The sequence below is a fragment of the Brachyistius frenatus genome, unplaced genomic scaffold (assembly GCF_029030835.1).
Source record: "Brachyistius frenatus isolate BFR_SWC_R1_liver_20210118 unplaced genomic scaffold, ASM2903083v1 Contig_57, whole genome shotgun sequence".
NCBI classification, from domain to species: domain Eukaryota; kingdom Metazoa; phylum Chordata; class Actinopteri; family Embiotocidae; genus Brachyistius; species Brachyistius frenatus.
The window spans coordinates 1098441-1119164 of record NW_027210656.1 but is presented as its reverse complement, the minus strand read 5'-3'; the positions used below and the strand labels follow the sequence as shown (position 1 = coordinate 1119164).

The following is a 20724-nucleotide window of genomic DNA, read 5'->3' as shown; positions in this document are numbered from 1 at the left end:
AGGAGGGGGATCCGGTCCATCTAAAAGAACAAAATGGCTGACTGTTTTGAGTGCCGAAGAGTAAAAGAAAACGCTACTACCAAACCACGTGAAAATTTATTCAAGCCAAGACTTTTGTAAAGTCCAAGAAGTCTGTAGTTTCCTCTCAGACTGAAATTGGTGGAAAGATGCTAATGGTGACAATGAAAAATTATTGCTGGTTGTTCAAATAGGCTTTACATTAATTGATAGGTCATGTAGATATCGTCTTGTTTACTACACTTTTCACAGTTTAAGAAAAGTTCTGATCGGAAAAAACAGAAAAAGGCCGAAGTTTTGATGAATAATTATCTATAATTTACACTTCATAATCTGTTATTCTGTCCAACTGCTGTAGATCGTTTTTTTTTTTTTTTTTTTATTGAGGGTGTGCTAAATCCAGGATGCATTGCAAATTCACAGACATGTGTGTTGGTATGTCTGACAGGGAAATCTGGAAATGTCTTGCAAATCCCCCTCTCTGTTTAATGTTAGACTGAAAGAAGAAACCTGTTCACTCTCTCAGTTCTCTCCTCCTTTGAAATGCCTTCAGATTTCTTCCTACAACAACCCCGTCCTCCTCCCCCTCCCCCGCCCCTCAGTGCCATAATCCTGCCCCCTTTCCCATCAACATTCATTTTTCATTTACATTCATTTTTCATTAAAGTCTCTCTCGCACTCCCTTTCTCTGTCCTGGGCTGATAGCCAATAACAGTAGGCCAAGAGTCTGCTAGCAGACTGAAAATAGCAAATGGTCTTTGTCATTCTCACACTCTCACACACACACACACACACACACACACACACACACACACACACACACACACACACACACAGAGAGAGAGAGAGAGAGAGAGAGAGAGAGAGAGAGAGAGAGAGAGAAGCCTGTTGTTGGCATCCTTCTGTAATTTTGTAATTTCTGCAGATTTGATTCAAAGTGTGTGTGAGTCCCAGACACCCAGAGACGTGCATCGCACTTTACAAACTAACACACACGGTTTAAACAATCTGAAAAGGACAAATAAAAAACTTTCTCGACTTAAGTCACCCTCACTCTTGCTTTCTGCTGCTCTGTACTGACACACACACACACACACACACACACACACACACACACACACACACACACACACACACACACACACACACACACACACACACACACACACACACACAAACTACAGTCCAAACTGCTCTATACATGCTGAAAACAGGCGTGATATCCTGTGCTTCCCTGGGCCTCCCGTCCTCTATAATAGGCGTTGAACAGAAAAGAGCAGGGCGAGATGAAGGCCAGGCCAGCAAATTCAAGGCATGAGTGCATATCCCCCTACACACACACACACACACACACACACTCACACACTCACACACAGTCACCACGACCCTACCTCTCCCCTCCCCTCCCTCCATCTATCTCTCCATCCCTACTGTGGTGCTTGTCAGATGTCATTACATCACAGGACAACGGAGGGGGGAAAAGAGAAATGGATGGGGACAGAGAGAAGGAAGGTCGAGGGTGAGAGAAAGAGAGTGTCTGTGTGTGTGTGTGTGTGTGTGTGTGTGTGTGTGTGTGTGTGTGTGTGTGTGTGTGTGTGTGTGTGTGTGTGTGTGTGTGTGTGTGTGTGTGTGTGTGTGTGTGTGTGTGTGTGTGTGTGAAAGAAAGAAAGAAAGAAAAAGAGAGGTGGTAAGTGGACACAGGAGAAAAATAGAGTTGGGTGGACAGAGACAGAACACAGTCTTTGGGGAGGTTTGGAGAGGACGGACATGGGGTCAGGGATTGAAAATGAGGTTTTGTTTTGTTTTTCTTTGGAGGAAATACATGCCCGGACAACTGAGGGGGGCTGAGCTGATCCTGTTACATTAAAAACTACATATACGCTTATTTAATCCAGTAGTACAAACTAAAGATGATTACTATTGTAAGAAAAGAATAAAAATTGAGGTCTAGGACAATTTATTAAAACAAAAACAAAAAAAGTGTGGCGGTTTAGACGGGAAGATGTTCAAAATGTAACCGTTTTTATTTCATTATTTAATATCAATAGATAAATCCAATCATTTCAAGAAAGGACTGATTTTTCTTTAATGTGCAGCCTTGATTCTGGACCAATATTTCCTTCTGTGTCACATTTACACCTCTTAAGATTCCTGCACATTTTCATTAATAAAAATGCAATCGCTTGATATTATAGCACAGACCTCGCTCACTAAGGTTCGTAGTATTGAATTAAGCTGGAGAATCACAGACGTTTCAAAGACATGTTCAGAGAAGAAAAAAGAAAAAGACATATTTTTTGTTAGCTGAATAAACCTGAACGACCCTTCACAGGTGCACCCGACTGGCAGCTATGGAATAACTGGCTGAGAAAACACAATCCATACAAGGTCAGGACTCACACGCTTCACACGTAATTAGGAGGTTGTGGATTAATAATAGTACGGAGAGATTTGGTGCGGAAGACGTTTAATTAGTTTTGGTTTATTTGTGTTCCCACAGTTTATCAGCACTTCAGCTCAAAGATGCCAGAGATGTGGGTGAATTGACAGATGTAGAGGGTGTTGAATGAATGAGTGTGTGTGTGTGTATGTGTGTGTGTGCGCGCGCGCGCGCTTCTGTGTTTGTGAAAGAAAGGCCGACTGAGTGCGTGTCATCACAGCGGATTTAATGAGCATGTATTCATATGTATGAGAGCGAGGACGGCACGGAGAGTTTTTAAAGTGCAGGTTGTGTGTCTGGACTCACGTGTGTGGAGGCTGTGCTGTTTAGTGGTGCAGTGGCGGTGAATGGAGAGGGAGGGGCTAGAGAAGGTGTGGGCTGCTGTTGCTGCGACAACTCGGGGCCGGCTCCGCCCATTGCGACAGCTCCCGTCCCCGACGACGACCCATCGGCAACAGAGAAAACACCTGTGGAGAGATAACGCACATTAGCGGTGTTTACGTCATCCTCTACCAGCATCAAACATGATGCAATAGTGAGTTGATGCCCCAGTAATCACGAAAACTGTAAGAAAAGCAAAGGCTTACAAATCTAATTAATTACGGCTGAATTCCATTGCGATGTTTTGATATCAAGGTCGTGCTATTGTGTATGTTCACTCGCTGTCTCGGCGTACCGGGACACTTGAATAGCAAAGAGCCATCGGTAATGTCATGAGGAACACCTGAGCTGCTACGGCAAGTCAGCGGGTCGGCGTCACTGACATCAAAGCTGCTTTAACATTTTTCATTGGTGTTGATGTGAGACGGCTCGTTGTTGCTCCACGTTTGTCAAATTCAACTTCAGTTAAACACAAGTTCATTTGACGTCTTGAAAACAAAAACCTGTATCCGTGGCGATGAAAATATCTTCCCGCAATAAAATGACAGAAATATTGCTAATCTGAGAAATGTGTTACATCCAAGCATGACTCATTTTTCAGACATTAAGAAATGATGTTTTAAATAAGCAGCAGATCAACTTTTACAAATTTATGTTAATAATAAACAAATAAACTACAAATGTAATGGATGGTTAATCATGCAGGCTTGTTAGACTATCAGATAATTTGGTTTCTTTCTCATCATAAAAACTGTTACAATGAAGTACACACACACACACACACACACACACACACACACACACACACACACACACACACACACACACACACACACACACACACACACACAGCACAAATTACACTTCACATTAAACTTTTACAGCCTGGGATGGGAGAGAGAGGAGGAAACACAACCATCATGTTGTCATGTATTCTTTGCACCCTTTATTTAAAACAATGATATTCTGCATATCAAAAATTATAATCAAAAATGTGTTATTATTCACCTATTTTTACGCAACCGTACGCATGTTCCACTCTCTTATCTCTTTGCTCTCTCTTTCCATCTCTCCTTCCTCCCCTCACACACCCCTGTGCTCGCCCACTAACTAGGGATAAGCCCTGCCCCTGCCCCCCTTTGACCCCAGCAGAGGAGGGGGGGAGAGAGGGGCCCCTCAGCCCCACAAAAGCCTGAATGGCTCAGGGCAGCACGCATTCACTGGGGGAACAAGAGATCTTTGTGCCAGGAGGGGAGGGGCGGAGGGAGGGAGAGGGAGGGGGGAGGGAGGGAGGGAGGGGAGAGAGAGAGAGAGAGAGAGAGAGAGAGAGATAGGAACACTACATGGGCCTACATACTATTTATAACACTTTGTAATATGCACCAGAAAAATTGATACCCAAAGCAGGGCTGCCGAGGCTCAGGGGGCATGTGCTCCTGCAAGATTTTTTAGCAGCTGGATTAGAGGCCAAACCAACAATTTATAAGAGTTTAGCTGAGGCCATTTATGAGATGGGTTACTCACAAAGGGATGGTGCACAAACAGCTGGAAACAGGAGGAAAACCGGTTGATTTTAATTTAAATTTGCCAAAATAAAAGTACAGAGGTTAACTCAAAAGTCAACACAATTTAAAGCAAGTATGCAGTATTTGATGGGCCAGAAGAAATATTTTGTGTTTTACATTTTGTGAATTTTCTTTTCTTAATTTGTTTTCCTGAATTAGACCACCAAACTAGACTGTATTTTATTTTCCGACTGAGAGCTGAAGTTAAAATATCGAGGACATTTCTAAACAAATATGTAGAACGGTTAACTTGTTTATTTATTTATTTTTTACTTATATCGCTGAATTACTCTTAAACATTTGTATTTCTAAACAACAGGTAAAAACCTCCATGCTCAACTGAGAAGCAGGATTACACACTTCACCACAGGTTCAAAATTCTCTAACCACTGCAGCACAAATATATAAACTGGAAAATGTCTTAGTTTCATAGAAGCAACTACTTTTCTCAGAGTGTATTCTGTTTTCTTCTAACTGCAGCCAAACCTGACAATTTTCAAATCCTACAATTGTCCATTATTTTATTATTGTGATGGAGGGCCATTAAAACTTTCTCTAGCATAAGAAAAGAACAAAAAACATTTTATACACACACCTCCCACGGACAAGGCTGAGCTTGTAAAACATAAAACCTATTTGCATGATCAATATTGTGTAAGCCCCTGAAGCGCAACTGCCTCCATCATCCAACTTTCCTCTTGCTTCACTCTTCCTGTTCAGTGCGCCTGCGAGTTTAAAAAATATCCCCGTTGATTAGTTCAAGCTGGTATTATCACAAGAGGAAATCTATGTTGTCTATTTATAGGCGGCACAACTGAAACAAAATTAAATAAGAAAACTCGTGCGTGGCATTATTTTCGGTTATTAAATAGTTGAATCGGTGTTTCAACGAGCAACTTACTCCAACTTCTGTTTCAGAAGGCATGTTTCTATCTCAAGAGCAGGATGATGCTTGTTGCTTGTTTTTTTTTTTTTTTAAAAGACTGCAGACAGTCATTCAATCCTGGTTTAAAATTGGAGATTCGAGACAAACAGCGAGTACCATCGCAGCAACAGAAACACATTTGTTATTTGGAGAATTTTCTACCACCAGACAAAAAAATGTTTTTAGCGCCAAACTGTGGGCAGTCAATGTGAACGTGTTTGTATGCTTCTGTGTGTGTGTGTGTGTGTGTGTGTGTGTGTGTGTGTGTGTGTGTGTGTGTGTGTGTGTGTGTGTGTGTGTGTGTGTGTGTGTGTGTGCGCGTGCGTGTGCATCATAAAAGGTATGTGGGTTGGCGATAGACAGATAATACCACTTCTGTTACAGGGCCAACACTGTTCAGGCAGACGACCAGGAGTCTCTGTAATTATGAGCATATATAGACGTGAAAAAATTCTGGTGTAAAAATGAGGGAAAAAGGAACTACTGTAAATAAAAAATAAAAAATATTCTTATATACAATAAAGTATTTAGTTATTGATGAGAAAATGTAAACACATCTTATCAACGTGAAAGTTTTGAATGTTCAAATGTGGGGTTTGCTAGAGGTTTTCTACATTGTGTGTGTGTGTGTGTGTGTGTGTGTGTGTGTGTGTGTGTGTGTGTGTGTGTGTGTGTGTGTGTGTGTGTGTGTGTGTGTGTGTGTGTGTAACATCAGCATCAACAGTGTTTATTTTGGATGAATTCCCTTTTTCCCCAAAAGTATTTTAAAGCTTGTTAATCCACCAAAGTGCTCACACTGCAAATAAATAACAGTTATAAATCATATCAACAGTAAATATTATTGTGCCTCAAAATGTTCCTCTTCATGAATTTCTCAATTCCTTGTAATGCAACATTTTTATTTCACTGACACACAAAAATGTGTTTTAGTTAACAAACTAAATGAATAAGAACATAAAGGGGAAATGCAGGTTTCATATGTAACAAATAACCCTAATTTGATACTCAAATTGAATCCTGTTCACAGAATATTTCCCTAGTTTTCACAACTTCTCGTGTGTTTTACAGAAGTGAGACCAAGCAGCTGCTAATTATGTAGCAAACAGTCTTGAAGTTGTAGATATGATCACATATTAGCAAAAACCGACACACAAATAGACGGTCACAAGCATTTGACATCTTTTTCACGTCTTTATACACATGCACTGCTGCTGGCCCGAATACATTTATCTCCACCAAACATTTTTCCTCCCCCACACACAAACCTACTCGGCCAACTAGCCGGTCCGTCCCATCGGTGACCCCAGCGCCATCAAACATTAACCTAGCCAAAATCTAACCCCCTGCCTCTCCCCACCCACCAACACATATCCATCAAGCTAACTATCTATCCATCAGCACGGTGGAGTCAGCAGACAGGAGAAAGGGTGGGAGACAAACGCCAAGATCCTCCCCATTACTGCCCTGCATTAACCCTTAGCTAAATATTTACAGTAGGAAGAAGAACACATGATTCTCTTTTACCCTCTCACACACACACACACACACACACACACACACACACACACACACACACACACACACACACACACACACACACACACACACACACACACACACACACACACACACACACACACACACACACACACAACCACCACTGTTTGCCCTATCTTCTCTCACCAGCTGTGGTCAGAAATGCCACCACTGCTTCACGGAGAAGAGGGGAAAAAAAAAAAAAAAAAAAAAAAAGACATTTAAAAACAAACACAAAATCTCAGGTCTGACTCACCAGCTCATGATCAAAACTACTCAAATATAAAATATCCACTAAACACACCTTTGAAATGTGTGACAGACGATCATTATTTACAGACACCCTGTGCCTGGTTTTACAATAACACTTTGGCAAATGTGTTACTGTTGTATTTCTTGTTCCTTTAATATAATGTAGCATAATCTGCCTCAATGACATGAAATTGATAAGTGCAATATACATATAAAAAGACCCTTCAGTCAAAATGAGAAAATTTAAAGGATCGAGAACTGTGACGGTATAAAATCTTTGCACCTAAATGCATTCAGCAGAAAAACACATCACCATTAAAAAATATATATATATATTTCTATGTATAATACAAATATCATACCATACAATAACTAGCAAAACATATTTGATGATAATCAATTTACTGTTTACTTAGCAACCTCATCATTTTTTCATGTTTTAAGAACTACACAACTTAAAGGAAAAACACAATTATAACTAATTCATCCAGTGCTGAGTGCTAATGTCAAATATTTACTAAAGTTTTTGGAGGTCAAGTAAAAAATTACTCGAATAACGATTATTGTCATGATCCATAAATCAGTGGATTATTTTCTTGATTAGTCAATCAGCTGTTTGGTCTTTAAAATGTCAGAAACGGATGAAAAATGTCAACCAGTTCCCTAAACCCCAACATGCAGCTCATAGTGTCTGATTTTCCCTCGGCCAACAGTTTAAAAACCAAAAGATATTCAGTTTATTACCATAAAGGACTACGGGAGCCAAAACATAATTTACATTTCGGGAGCGCAATGAGAGAATTTTCAAACATTTATTACTCCGCAGTAATTTGTTACAATACATTTTCTATTGATTAGCAAATCGATCGTCTAAAATGTTGCAGCTCAACGAGATTTAACCGATCACTTGAAATGAATACCAATATTTAAATACATATATTTCATATAATTAAGTGTGATCAAAAACAGCCTGAGTAACAAAGAACCATAATTGATCAGCTGATCCTACTGACCAGTGATGAGGGCTGATGTGAGCTTCATCCGTGCACGTGCATTTTTAACAAAGAGTGTAAACGCATCATGCTTACAGATATACCATATTTGTAAGCACGCAAACATGCAGGGACCTCAAAACTGCACAAAGCAACAGGTGAACGAGAATTTGAGGAGTGAGCAGAATGCAGGTGAGCGAGCGCAGACGAGAGCAGGAGGGAGAAACAAAAGGCTGATGATTCTGGAAGAAAGGGGAGATGTGGGATGTGTGGGCTGTACGGAGCCATTTCCATCAGCAGAGGGGAACTCCAAAGCATAAAGACGGTTGCCAGGCAACTGAACACGATGAAAAAATGAAGAAAAAAAAAAAAACGAAAAGAAAAAAACATACAGACCACTTCCACGTGTGTGAGCAAATAACACGTAGACGCACACACTGACACACTCACACATGCATACAGGGAGCCAATTACCGAGGTGTGTCAATCCTTGTCATTTGTGATTGGTAATGTTATTACTATGCTGTACGGAGTCTATCCATAAACATTTTCTGTTTAATTTATGAGCCTTAAAGGACAAATGGCAAGTCAGGAGCTGCTACCACAACCTAACACGAGCTATTTCCTTTTTGATCATTGAGATGAAACTGTAGTGAGCACAGTTGGATCCAACAGGTCATAATTGCCTGACAAATCTTGAATTAAACCAGCCTGCTTCCTCATTTCTGCTGCCAACACATTATTTGCTATTTTGTTTAGCTACAAATGTAGGATAATGTTTATAATAATGTTCATAATGTTTTTGTGCGTTACGTTCCTGTGTTCTCCTTACCTGACCCAGTGGTTGTGGAGCTGCTGTTGCTTTGCAGACTCCCATTCCTGAGGAGCGACGGGGACTTCTGAATCCCACCTCCGACGCCCATGACCCCCAGCCCCCTCTCTCCTCCTCCTCCTGCTCCTCCCCCTCCTCCTCCTCCTCCCACTCCAGCTCCTAATCCACTGCTGGAAACTAAGCCCGGCCGGCCCGAGAGCGTCGAGGATGAAGAGGAGGAAGGGGAGGCGGTGGAAGAGGAGGTGTTGGCTGTGGAGGAGGTGGGCAGAGTTAGGGAGGGAGCTGGCTCAGAAGGCTTCACATCTGTGGTAAAGCAAGGTCCAAATCTGTTTCGCCAGTTGCCCTTCTTTTTCTTCTTCACTCCGTCATCCCCGCCTCCTGCGGCAGCTCCGCCAATCCCCAGTCCTGAGCTGGAGGGCTGAGGCCGTTTGTAGCCAGCGGACCCGACGAGGCTTGTCGTCTCACTTGCTGTGTGACTGTGGGAATTCTCATACAGCTTTCCACCAACTGAAATGATGAAGAAAAGCAGAACTGAATATCCAAGATTAAAGTCTATCAGCAAATTTTCCATTCTGAGTGATTTGTTTTTTCAACTAAACAACCATTATTTGTCAAAGGGCAAATCAGCAATGTAATGACAATTAAAACTGAGTCAAGTTATAAATGTTGAAAAAGTGTAGCACCTGCAGAAGCCGTATTAGCGGACATCAGAGAACCAAAGAGAGATGTAGTTCCCTCTGAAGCTCCGCCCTCTGAGCTTGGCTTCACAAGGCAGCTGCTGAAAGACGGCGGGGAGGAGAAAGTGGTTCCACCCCCGGGACGCAACGATGAATCTGAGAAACTTAGGAAGTCTGAAGAGGAAGGAGCCGAGGGAGTCTTGCTGGAACTGGTCAACAGGAGGCCTGGGTGGGGGGGGGAGAGAAAAAAACAAACGGTGGAAAAAAAGACGTGAGGATAGAAAGGAAACAGAGAGCGATGAGGAAGCACCAGAGGATGAAAGAGTGAGAGGAGGAGAAAAATTACAAAGTGAAAACAGACATTACAGCTGTAAACGTTTCCATGCTGCTCTCCTTTCCATCATCATGGGAGCAGTAGGAACAAGATAACCAAAATAAGCACGTTATCTGCTCTTGCGCTCTGTTGGCTCTACAGTCAGCCCCCCTTCATCATGCAGTCCTCCCGTGTATCGGAGCAAGTTCGTTGAAAGCACACAAACTGATGGATACTCAAACAATTTCTCCGCTAGACACACACCTGACCCAGCTTCAAGGTTTAGATTGTCCAAAAAACACAGGAGCTCAATGTGAACACACACACACACACACACACACACACACACACACACACACACACACACACACACACACACACACACACACACACACACACACACACACACACACACACACACAATGTTCTCTGTGCCTATGTTTGTGTGTGTTGCTCTTATCCCAGACGGGGGCTCCAGATTACAGGAGCCAGAGGCCAGTTGAGCCGAAAACAGTGTTATCACCGCTGCACACTGAAGTCTGGTGTCTGACCAATATCCAGGCAATGACACAGCACACACACGTACAGCCATAAAACACATGCCGACTTGTGTTTTTAGTAACACCGCCGTACTTTTGCATTCGTGCTGCACTTGCAGTTTTTTGGTGGGTGGGCAGGGTGGGAGCGCCGCACCATTTGTCATTGTTTTCATTTTTCCAACTGAAGGCTTAATTCCCAGTTGTGGGAAAATTAACATACATAACCATTTGGAGCCATCAATTCACCTTGATGGAAGGGCCCAGTGGAGGCTGAGGCAGATGTGGAGGAGGTTGCCATGGTAACCACGGCAGAGGGGAGGGGTTTCCCTGAGGTGGTGAGAGACTTGCGACCACCCCTCTGTCCCACCGCGTGACCTCCGCCGCTGTTCTTCTTGTTCTTCACTTCTGACACGGCCTTCGCGGCGTCCGGGGCCAAGCCGTCCTTGGAACCGCTGCAAGAGTGAGCGGACGACACTTCCTGAAAGTTGGCGTTGGTGAAACGGGCGGTGCCGTCGTCCAATCGCTTCTGCGAAGACGCCGGCAGAGCGGCGACGCCTCCCCCCGAGTTGCCGCTGTTGTAGGCCTGGAGGAGGAAGGTGAAAAGGGAGGGGGAACAATGAAAGAAAAAAAAAAAAAAAAGAAGATTTAAAGGAAAGGGAGGACAGGAACCCTGAGAGGCAGCGGAACAGGGAGGGGAAATTATCAAAACAGAGCGGTGGACAAAGGTAGCACCAAAAATAGGAGAAAGGTCAGTGGGACGACAGGATGTGTGAGAGATACAGAAGACCAACAAAGGTAAATCAAGGGAGAAGACAGCCTCAACCTGCAACTCCGGCTGCAACATTCAACTAACCCAGTCACTGTTTACCAAAACAAAGGAGCGGGGAGTAGCCTCACCTTGTCTGGAACCAGGATGTTAGGAATGACGAGGGAGGGTGACATGTCCATGGGAGTTTTCTTGTGTCTCGGTTTGTGCCGGTCCCGCTCCTTGTGTTTCTGAACACGGAGGGTGGAAAAAAAAAAAAGAGAAACAGGTGAGTGAAGCTGCTCGACGCGCGAGTGAAGGAAGGAAAGAAATAAAGACAGACAAAAAACATTGCTTTATATTCCTTGGGATATAGAAGGCAGTGAGAAAATATTGAATATGACAAACCTGAATATGTAGACATTTTGGACCATGTAGGCAAGTGCTCTGAGGAAGATAACGACCAGAGAGATGTCAAAAACAAAATAAACTGAGATACGAGTTATTAAGAAATAAGCACAGAACAGAAGGAGAGAGAGTGTGTGTGTGTGTGTGTGTGTGTGTGTGTGTGTGTGTGTGTGTGTGTGTGTGTGTGTGTGTGTGTGTGTGTGTGTGTGTGTGTGAGAGAAAGAAAGAAAGAAAGAAGGAGCACTACATTTCAAAGGCTCACTCTGAGATGAAAGCTCGGAGATCCATAAAAACAAAGAGAAGAGAGAGATAAAAAAAAAAGGGGCAGGAGGCAACAGGAATTTAGCATGCTGCGGTACAAAGCAGAGTGCACGCAAGTGTCTCTCGCTGAGGCGCGCAAGGTTTCGCCGTTCCGTCCAATCGGATCCTTCTTCTTGGACCATCACGGCTCAATTTACACCCTCGCTAACAACACACGCCACCATCTTCCTCTCGCACCCCGGAGGAAGTGGCGACTGGGAGGCAGCACATTTACACCTCACGTGCACGCCCCGCACGCCGACACCTCTCCGCACACGCGCGCACACACACACACACACACACACACACACACACACACACACACACACACACACACACACACACACACACACACACACGGGAAAAATACGCAGCGGCCCTGAGAGAAGACATGGGACCCGACATGCTTGTGATGCTCAGTGTCACGACAACTCTAAAACACCAGAATCTCCCCCCTCCCTCTCCCTCCCCCTCCCCTTCTTTCCCCCTCAGGGGTTTGTTGGGGGACTGATTGCATGGAGGATTGTGACAGTTTAGCCAGACTTCCTCCATGAGTGGCAGTTAGCAGACGCAACCAGCCAGATCAGGAGACAGCGGCTCCGCTGTGACCCGTCTGCACGCCGGCTTCCGCTGGCGCTAACGCTCAGAGGTTAGGAGTTCTGTCCGCATGTGTGTTTCAAGAGGGAAGGGTTCAACTTTAAAATGGGCTGCAGAAGATAAGGGTGTCCCCTTTTCATTACAGCGCAAGTGGCTTAAAATTGTTCAAATTATGATGTCCTCCACGGTTTGTCAGCATCACATGTTCCAGCTCTTCACAAAAGCGTTTGTATCTTTGGACGTTACGATCATCATGTGGAATTTTTTTTTTTTAAAAAGTAGTTTTGTCTGACAAAACGTTTGGATGTGCCGCATGATTTCTTTCTGACTGACTTACTTTCTGATTGAGTGTTTGTTCATGGGTTTCGGCCCAATCATGATTTTATTTTTTGATCCATTGCATAACGCTTTGGTGTGTACCATGCAAACAAACAGCAACACATTTCCATTAGAACTTCCCCAGGCCCAGGTGAAGGTGACACCAATACAACCAACAACAATTCATTGATTAATCCATGAGTATAATGATGCAAAATTCATCGTTAAATTTGGATAATTAATTGGTTATTTTCAGTCAAAAGAAAATGCTCGAAAATTGTCTGATTCAAGCGTCTTAAATTCGATTTTCTGGTCCCTTTAGGCCTCTTTGACAACAAACTGAATGTCTTTTGGTTGTGGACGGTTGGTCGGAAGAAAACATGACATTTCAGACTGCACTTTAGGCTTAAGGACAGACTGGTTGATTTGCTTCCCTTTTCTGAGCTAAGTGATTAATTGAGAAAACAATCAACAGATAAAATGATTATAAAAAATAATGCAAAGATGATTAATTCAGTGAGGTTAAACAGGTAACAAGCAGCAAATTCCCAAAGAGAAAACCTGCCAACATTTCCCTTGTTGTTCAATAAATTAGTGACACAATTATCAAAATTGCCGTCGGTTAATTTTCTGTTGGTCGGCTGAACAATACAATTTTCAGAACTGCTTTAGAGAAATATGTCGACCGTCCAGAAAAGACGTTACTATAACGGAGAGGGAGAGTGACGCGGAGACACAGAGGTGAAGTCTTTGGGATTCCCTTGTTGTTTTTCATTAACATTCCAGAGGTAGGTGTTGATGGACAGAAGCTGAGCTGAGAGGGTCGGATAACACACACACGCACGCGCGCGCACACACACACACACACACACACACACACACACACACACGCACACACACACACACACACACACACACACACACACACACACACACGCGCACACACGCACACACGCACACACTCAAAACGACCCACAGCACTGGGCGTGGGAAACATAACACACACACAATGTAACCCTGACACATTCTTATCAATCAGGTCAATTGATTATACAGGCAGAGACAAAGCCTTTCAGCATGTCCTCTGCTCTCTTTCTCTGCTGCTGACCATTAGCAGCCCGATCATTTGACATGTCCGAGTGGTCTTTGAGGCTGTGTGGGGTAAATATGAGTGGTCGCGGGCAATCATGACTGCATCTATTTATCAACGAAGCCTCGAACAATAGGCGATTTAGCAGTGGGCTGAAATCCTCTCCGTCTATGTCGAATTCTAATCATTGAAGAGGGAAACTCTCCTTTCAGGTTATAAACATGATTCCGTCACAGCCCTCGAAATATGCGCCTGGAAATTTATTTTTTTCTCTTGGTGCACATGGGCATCTTGATTTTTGCATTTTTTTTTTTTTCCACTAAAACTAAATGCAATAAATTCAGCTATTATCATTATTATCAGCCCTTTTTTTTTAAAAAAAAAGAAAAAGGTACTAATTGCTCATTTTGTCTATATAATGACACAATATAGAGGTTTAGTATTTTGCTTAATAAATGATTCAAAAATCAAATATATAAAGAAGAATTTTCAGTGAGTTGACTACATCAGTTCCAAGTGTGCAATAAGCTGATGTTACTTTTCCTTGCTGTCACATTCATAAAAGAGACATCCAAATGAATTACATTTTAACACGTTACTTAATAAATAAAACGCTTGCACCAATTCTGAAAAGACACACTATTGTCTGTTGATGATTTAATATCGCACATATTTCAAATGCTGCCCAATTTATCCCAATGGCCTCAGGAGGATGAGTTGGAGTGGTGCAGACAGAGAGGCAAAGGGAAGACTGGTAGAAAGGGAGGAACAGGAAGTAAAGGGGAAAATAATCCGCCCCGGCCTTGCAGGAATTCCCCGGTGCAGCTTCCTGCAGGATTTCTGACCAACCATTGGGTGTGTACGTATGGATGTACATGCATGCATACGTGCGTGTGTGCGTGTGTGTTTCCTGCGGGCCTTTTCTAAGCAACCAGAGTGGGGAATCTTTAAGCCCCTGTTGTAGGTTGAGTGCAGAGTCTAACATGAGGTGGGTATACATCTGAGCCTCCAAACCACATAACAAATACATGTTCATCTATGGTCACACACACACACACACACACACACACACACACACACACACACACACACACACACACACACACACACACACATACAGAAGCCAGACTGACTATTATGTGGACAAATCCACGCAGACACTCGTCCTGAAACTGGAATTATGACCAAGAAGACAGATTTTCTTTTAAAAATGTTACACAAAACTCTGAATACTCCATTTGGATTGTACCTACTACTTTACGAGTGAGCACAATGTAAGATCTATTGTCATATCACATGTTTTTCTATCAAAGACAATGAACAACAACAGTAAAAAAAAAAAAAAAAAAAAATTAAAAATTAAAAAAAGAGGGAAAAAGGAACTCGAAGCATCTAAAAGCTTTTTGGCGCAGCATCACTAACAAAGTCTCCACCGAGCTGTCTGCATAAACACATGTTTAAAAATAAATGCAACATCTCACCAGAACATGAGCGTTTTATTCTGTGGAAGTGGTCCAATTACTTGTTCTGCCACTCGGGTAACAAAACCAGGCTGGAAATAGAAGTTGATTTCCTCTGATTTTACAATAGTGGGGCCACGAGACAGTTTCAGCATGCATCCATCCACTGTCCCTCATATACCCTTGAAACACTACACCAATACTGACATAAGGAATACAAAATTAAAATGAAAGAAGACTTGTCAGTGTTTTTGTAATTGTCCATTTACACAAAGTAGTTTACTTATTGTTTCTATCACTACATTTGGAGAATATATTTTTAATTGGAGTTTGGGATATTTTCGTTTATCCAGCAGAATCGATTTTGGTTAGTTAGTTTAGGTGGTGTGTACCAAAATGGCCTCGGCCAAAACATTTTCACACAGCAGCACACAAATACACACAAAAGTTCAGCCCTTAACTAACTGAGTATGAGTAGTATTTGTTCTTGCTTGTCTTTTTTTTTTTTTTTTTTTATCTATCCGATGCACTTTGTGAAAATCCTGTGCTGATGAAGCTGACACGAACAACAACCAGAATACTGCAGGAGTCAATATTTTTGAGATGTCATTATTTAGATAATTTATTCTCTTTCCATTAATGATTTCCCAGGGAGTGAGGGAAGATGCATTTTCAAAAGGACTGTCCAAACAGGACTCGTTGTATGAGAGTTTGGTGAGGAGACTCAATGACAGGAAACCAAAAACTTTGAGATCTCTTTAAACAGCTCAGCTGTAAAGGGAAAGTCCTGTGAAATGTAGCACATTGTATTGGGCTATACTGTATCTAAATATCTCCGTCTCCCTACTAAACTCTGATAAAAGCACACATAGATCGTAGGTTTAATACCACTGTGGGAAAACAGGGCAAATTCCGTTTGACCTCCGTCTCGTGTTGTGCTTGGTGCACATGACAAAGAATTAATGGTGGAACAGATGACTTGACGTCTCTTGTAAATTCAGATTTCACACAGTTTGTGATTACATGTTTGGTTAACAAGCGTGACTTATTAGGTCACACGAATGTAGCATTCATTAAAGGTTGCGATCACTGGTGGGCTGCCGTCACACTAGCAGCTATAAGTCAATCCAAAAACAACTGCTGCTGGTTCTACAAAATGCAATTTCAGCACTCATTATGACATCAAACACAAGGACGTATGTGATTTAAAGGCCAGAAATGGTCGTACAGACAGACATGTTGTAAAAAAAAAAACTTTATATTGCCAACTGTCAAAGTTAACATACTATAAAATCAAGGATATCTTAAACACAGATTATTTACTGAGGAAGGCATTGATTGAAAATCAAAACAAGGTAACAAATGCATTGCCTCCAAGGGCATCCATCCATTTCAAAACCCTTCAATCTCATTCTCAAATCAATTTAGTTAAAAGTGACGTTCAAGGCCCAAGGTAGATTTTTCTGGGTTTTTGGTTCATTGTCAACATGTAAGATACAACAGACATCCCTATAAATACTGCCCGACTTTGCAGTGAATGTTGAGTAAAATCACGCGCTTCTTTTTCCTCTTGTCTTTGGTAATTTAAACAAAATCAAGTCTTCCAAAGTGCAACTTGCATCAATAAAGTCCCACCTATGTATTAAAGCCACTGAAAACTATTACCGATGAATGGATTTTCTGCATGTTTGCCTGTCACTCCACAGTGTGAGCGTGTATGTTTCTGATGGAGTCACAGTCGTGGGTGGGAGGCATAGAGAGGGTGAGATCAGAGGGCTGTCTTACCTTCTTGTCCGTGTCTGGGGGTCTATCCATACACTGAGAGGAAGAGTCACTTAAGCTTTGAGACCTACTACCATGGCCCCTGCTCCTTCGCTAAAAGGTAAAGAGGAACTCCAAGTTACTGGATGAAGTCCACAGAAAGAAGGCTAAAAGTAGACCAAAAAAAAAAAAAAATAAACTCTGATGTTTAAAAATAAATCAAACTTAACAAAAAAAAAAAAAAAAAAAATTAAAAAGGCTGACTGAACTCAGGGATAACTCAAAATTTTATAATCACTCAAAAAACAGTCATGAGCATTGTTACAAAAGTGGTAGTTATAGAAGTATGCTTACTGGTCATTCAGTTATATAAAAATAACAAAAACCACAGTGGCAGTAGTTATTTAAACAAAAAAAATATATACCTTCACTGCTGAAAAGTTAATGTCTTTCATTACCAAATATATCCAATAGGCAAAGTCAATAATATGTACAACATCAATACCACATATGAAAATAAACTATCGAGGGCAACAGTCAAAACACACACTACCATAAGTTGTGTTTTAATGTAGCCTCTTTGCCAAAACTGGGATCTAAAGGCCTCCAGGGACATTTTTCAGTTGACTTGACTTGACTATTGATCTCATGCCGAGCCTACTTGTTCTTGCTCACAGTAGCTGTTGCCATGGTGATAAACAACTACATCCTCAAATTACAACCCTATTACCTCCAGGCACTGATCAAGACTTACATCTGCCCAGCCTGTATTCAAAGGACAGATCTATATCCAGAAACAGTGTTTCTTTTGCTATTTCATTTAAAACTGACAGAAGCAACCCTGGTGCACCATGGGATATAACCTCCTCCTCTGGCCTCGCATTCAGGTCACTTCATTGTGTGTATCTAAACACACAATGAAGAGCTCATAATTTACTGCTCTCAAAATCTCTTCTCTATCACTAAGTTATCATTTAACAAGATTAAAAAATAAAAACATTTCGAGTTAGCTTGTTAAAATAGCTTAATTAATCACTGTATCATTCTATTGAGTCTAAAAAATAAAAAAAAACTGGGTTCACAGCTCGTGACAGGAAGTTATCCAATCAGGTTTGCCAATCACTGTCAGAGAAAATGCCCCAAAACCAGATGCAACAGAAATACGCGGTCCAGTTGACTGGAAAAGCAGAACATCCACAGATGCATTTACAACACTGCGATAAAGGTCTCAATACAACCTCTTCATTCAACCTCCACCTGCAAAGAAATTTCACTGTTATCGAGACTAAATGTGGATAATCGAAGTTTGAAATTGGATCATGCTGCAGACGAAGTCCAGTCAAATACCATGTGTCGCTAACATGGCGTAAATATCCATCAACTGGGATTTTATGAAACCCATTCAGCTAACAACGTCGCCTTTCTCCATCATCGATTCCCTCTCGTACACTCCTGTCATCCATACAGTCCCACCTTAATGACATTATGCCCCGGCATCCAAAGCAATTCATACGCGATCAATGTAATCAATGTAGCAGCACGAGTCTTTCCATCAGCATTTGTTAGCACTGACAAAAAAAAACAAAAAAAAACGTGTGCGTTTGTGTGTGCTGACACCAGAAAGTCTGTCCTTTCTTTCCATCGTTCCACAATTCCTTAATAGTTCAGCTGCGTTCCTGCTTTTCATATTTGCCTCCCTCCCTCTGATGCACAGTGTACATTCAGACATGAGTGACAGGGTCTTAACTACTGGGAAGAACACAACAGGTGATCTCTTTGAATGAGCGCGTGTATTGAAAACACATCTCCTCTGCATATCCAGTTCTTGCACTTTTGTGTCGATGTGCCTTTTCATCCTTCTTTTTGTGTGGCTCAATTCTGCTTGACAATGGCCGGCTATTCATCAGTTTATTCGGTTTATGCCGGGTGCACTTTCAGAGCGCGTTTTGTGTAACTGAAAACAGATTAGGCGAGACTGTGAACGTGCACAATAAACCAGCGTGCTGTCGTACGAATAAACACTGTTGGTGGTAAAATAATAAGAAAGCAGGCAAGAATACACACATTATCAATTTGTTTCTATATACATGGGGCTGGGTGCTAATCGGCAATATTTTAATGGCACAGACCAAATTGTTTCGATACTTTATAATATCTAAAAAATGACTCGTCATTTGGTACCAAATTTCAATTGTTGCTGATATGTTTTCATTTTGAAATTCACAACTCTTGCTGCGTGAACACAGGACTGAACTGCATCAGCTTCAGTTAGCCAAAACAGTGTCTACCGTACAGAGACTCAACTTGGGGGCCCTCGTAGATAAAATCCCTGTTTCAGGTAAATCTTACGTTACACTACTTAAAATAAATTTTTGCCCCCTTACTTGTCTTAAGTTGTGCGCAGCCAGCTAGCAAACGTCTACCGATAGCCTACATGGGATGTGTTTAGGGAACATCTGTGAATTGTAGTCACAGCAAATAGCCTGGGAAGACTTGCACTGTGTGACACATCAGCTTTTCACTGAAACCAAGTGTTCAGTTTAAGTAAAGCAGTGCAAAAGGTTCCTCTGACGGGCCAACTAACAGGACGTGTCACTGAAATAATATTTTTCCAAAATATTTGAAATGCACGATTGACTATTAAACCGTGATCGTCGCTGTTTGACCCTGCGCTAAAATACAGACTCAACAGACCCCAAAGAGAACCTGCAAACTCCGCTGTGACCAGCCTGGACTTGGATAGAAGAGGAAGGAGAGGATATGGTGTCAGAGAGGGACATCAGGATGGATGAAGAAATAATGGAAGATGGAAAGGGAAAGAAAAGGTGGATATGGATTCATTGGTCGGGTGACGAGAGGAACTAAACGACGAGGAGAGAAAGCAGTCGCCAGCGGAGACCGGAAGATGAATGAAGGGATGACTAGGAAGGAGAAAAATGCAGACGCAAAGTTTGTGAAAGGATGAGGAGAAAGATGTGGCGAAAGGAGAAGAGTCATGTTAAGGAGGACGGGGACGTGAGTGGGGTATAAGGAAGATGGACACAAAAGAAAAGTAACACGGCAGAAGCAAGGGTGTGTCGCCTCTGATCTCTCAAAGAAGATGAGGAGTATTTCCCGCCGTGTTAAAAGTCAACCAATATGTGTATGTTATGTCTTCAAGACCCTCATGCATATACACACAGTCACGTGCAACAAACATCGTACCTGCGACAGCCCTCAATACACACACCGGGCACAGTATTTTAATACTCAATACAGTCAATGATTCTTCTTAACACCAAATCAAATACAGAAAATTCCCCTTTGCCCTCAAATGCGCAGAAACAGGCTATAAAATGTACATGTCATCTAGTGTTGTGTGAAGTTTTGGGTTAAGAGTATTAAAAAGGCATGCTGGCTGTAGAAAATGACCAAACTCTGAGAGGACACTTACCAATTTGCTGTGATGATATTTGCAATATCCACAGTATTTGACATTGTCTGCATCTGATCCTTGTTCCTCACATAACAACCCTGCAAACTGGGCACTGTGGTGGAGAAGTGCAAAGGATAAAAAAAAAAGAAAAAAAAGAAAA

General features: G+C 42.0%; 1 protein-coding gene across 4 annotated transcripts in view; it reads right to left on the bottom strand.

Annotated features, from left to right (window-relative positions):
• Positions 1-20724, bottom strand: part of mllt10 (MLLT10 histone lysine methyltransferase DOT1L cofactor) — a 42329-nt gene that overhangs the window by 12836 nt on the left and 8769 nt on the right. For 3 of the 4 annotated variants that reach the window (XM_069705541.1, XM_069705542.1, XM_069705544.1), the window contains exons 6-13: positions 20583-20676; positions 17174-17263; positions 11624-11662; positions 11368-11466; positions 10717-11053; positions 9625-9843; positions 8942-9448; positions 2765-2925 (exon numbers count right to left, since the gene is read on the bottom strand). In XM_069705541.1, the coding sequence (XP_069561642.1) occupies positions 2765-2925; positions 8942-9448; positions 9625-9843; positions 10717-11053; positions 11368-11466; positions 11624-11662; positions 17174-17263; positions 20583-20676 (1546 nt within the window). The remainder of the gene's footprint in view (positions 1-2764; positions 2926-8941; positions 9449-9624; positions 9844-10716; positions 11054-11367; positions 11467-11623; positions 11663-17173; positions 17264-20582; positions 20677-20724) is intronic. The other variant, XM_069705543.1, reaches the window with a different exon arrangement.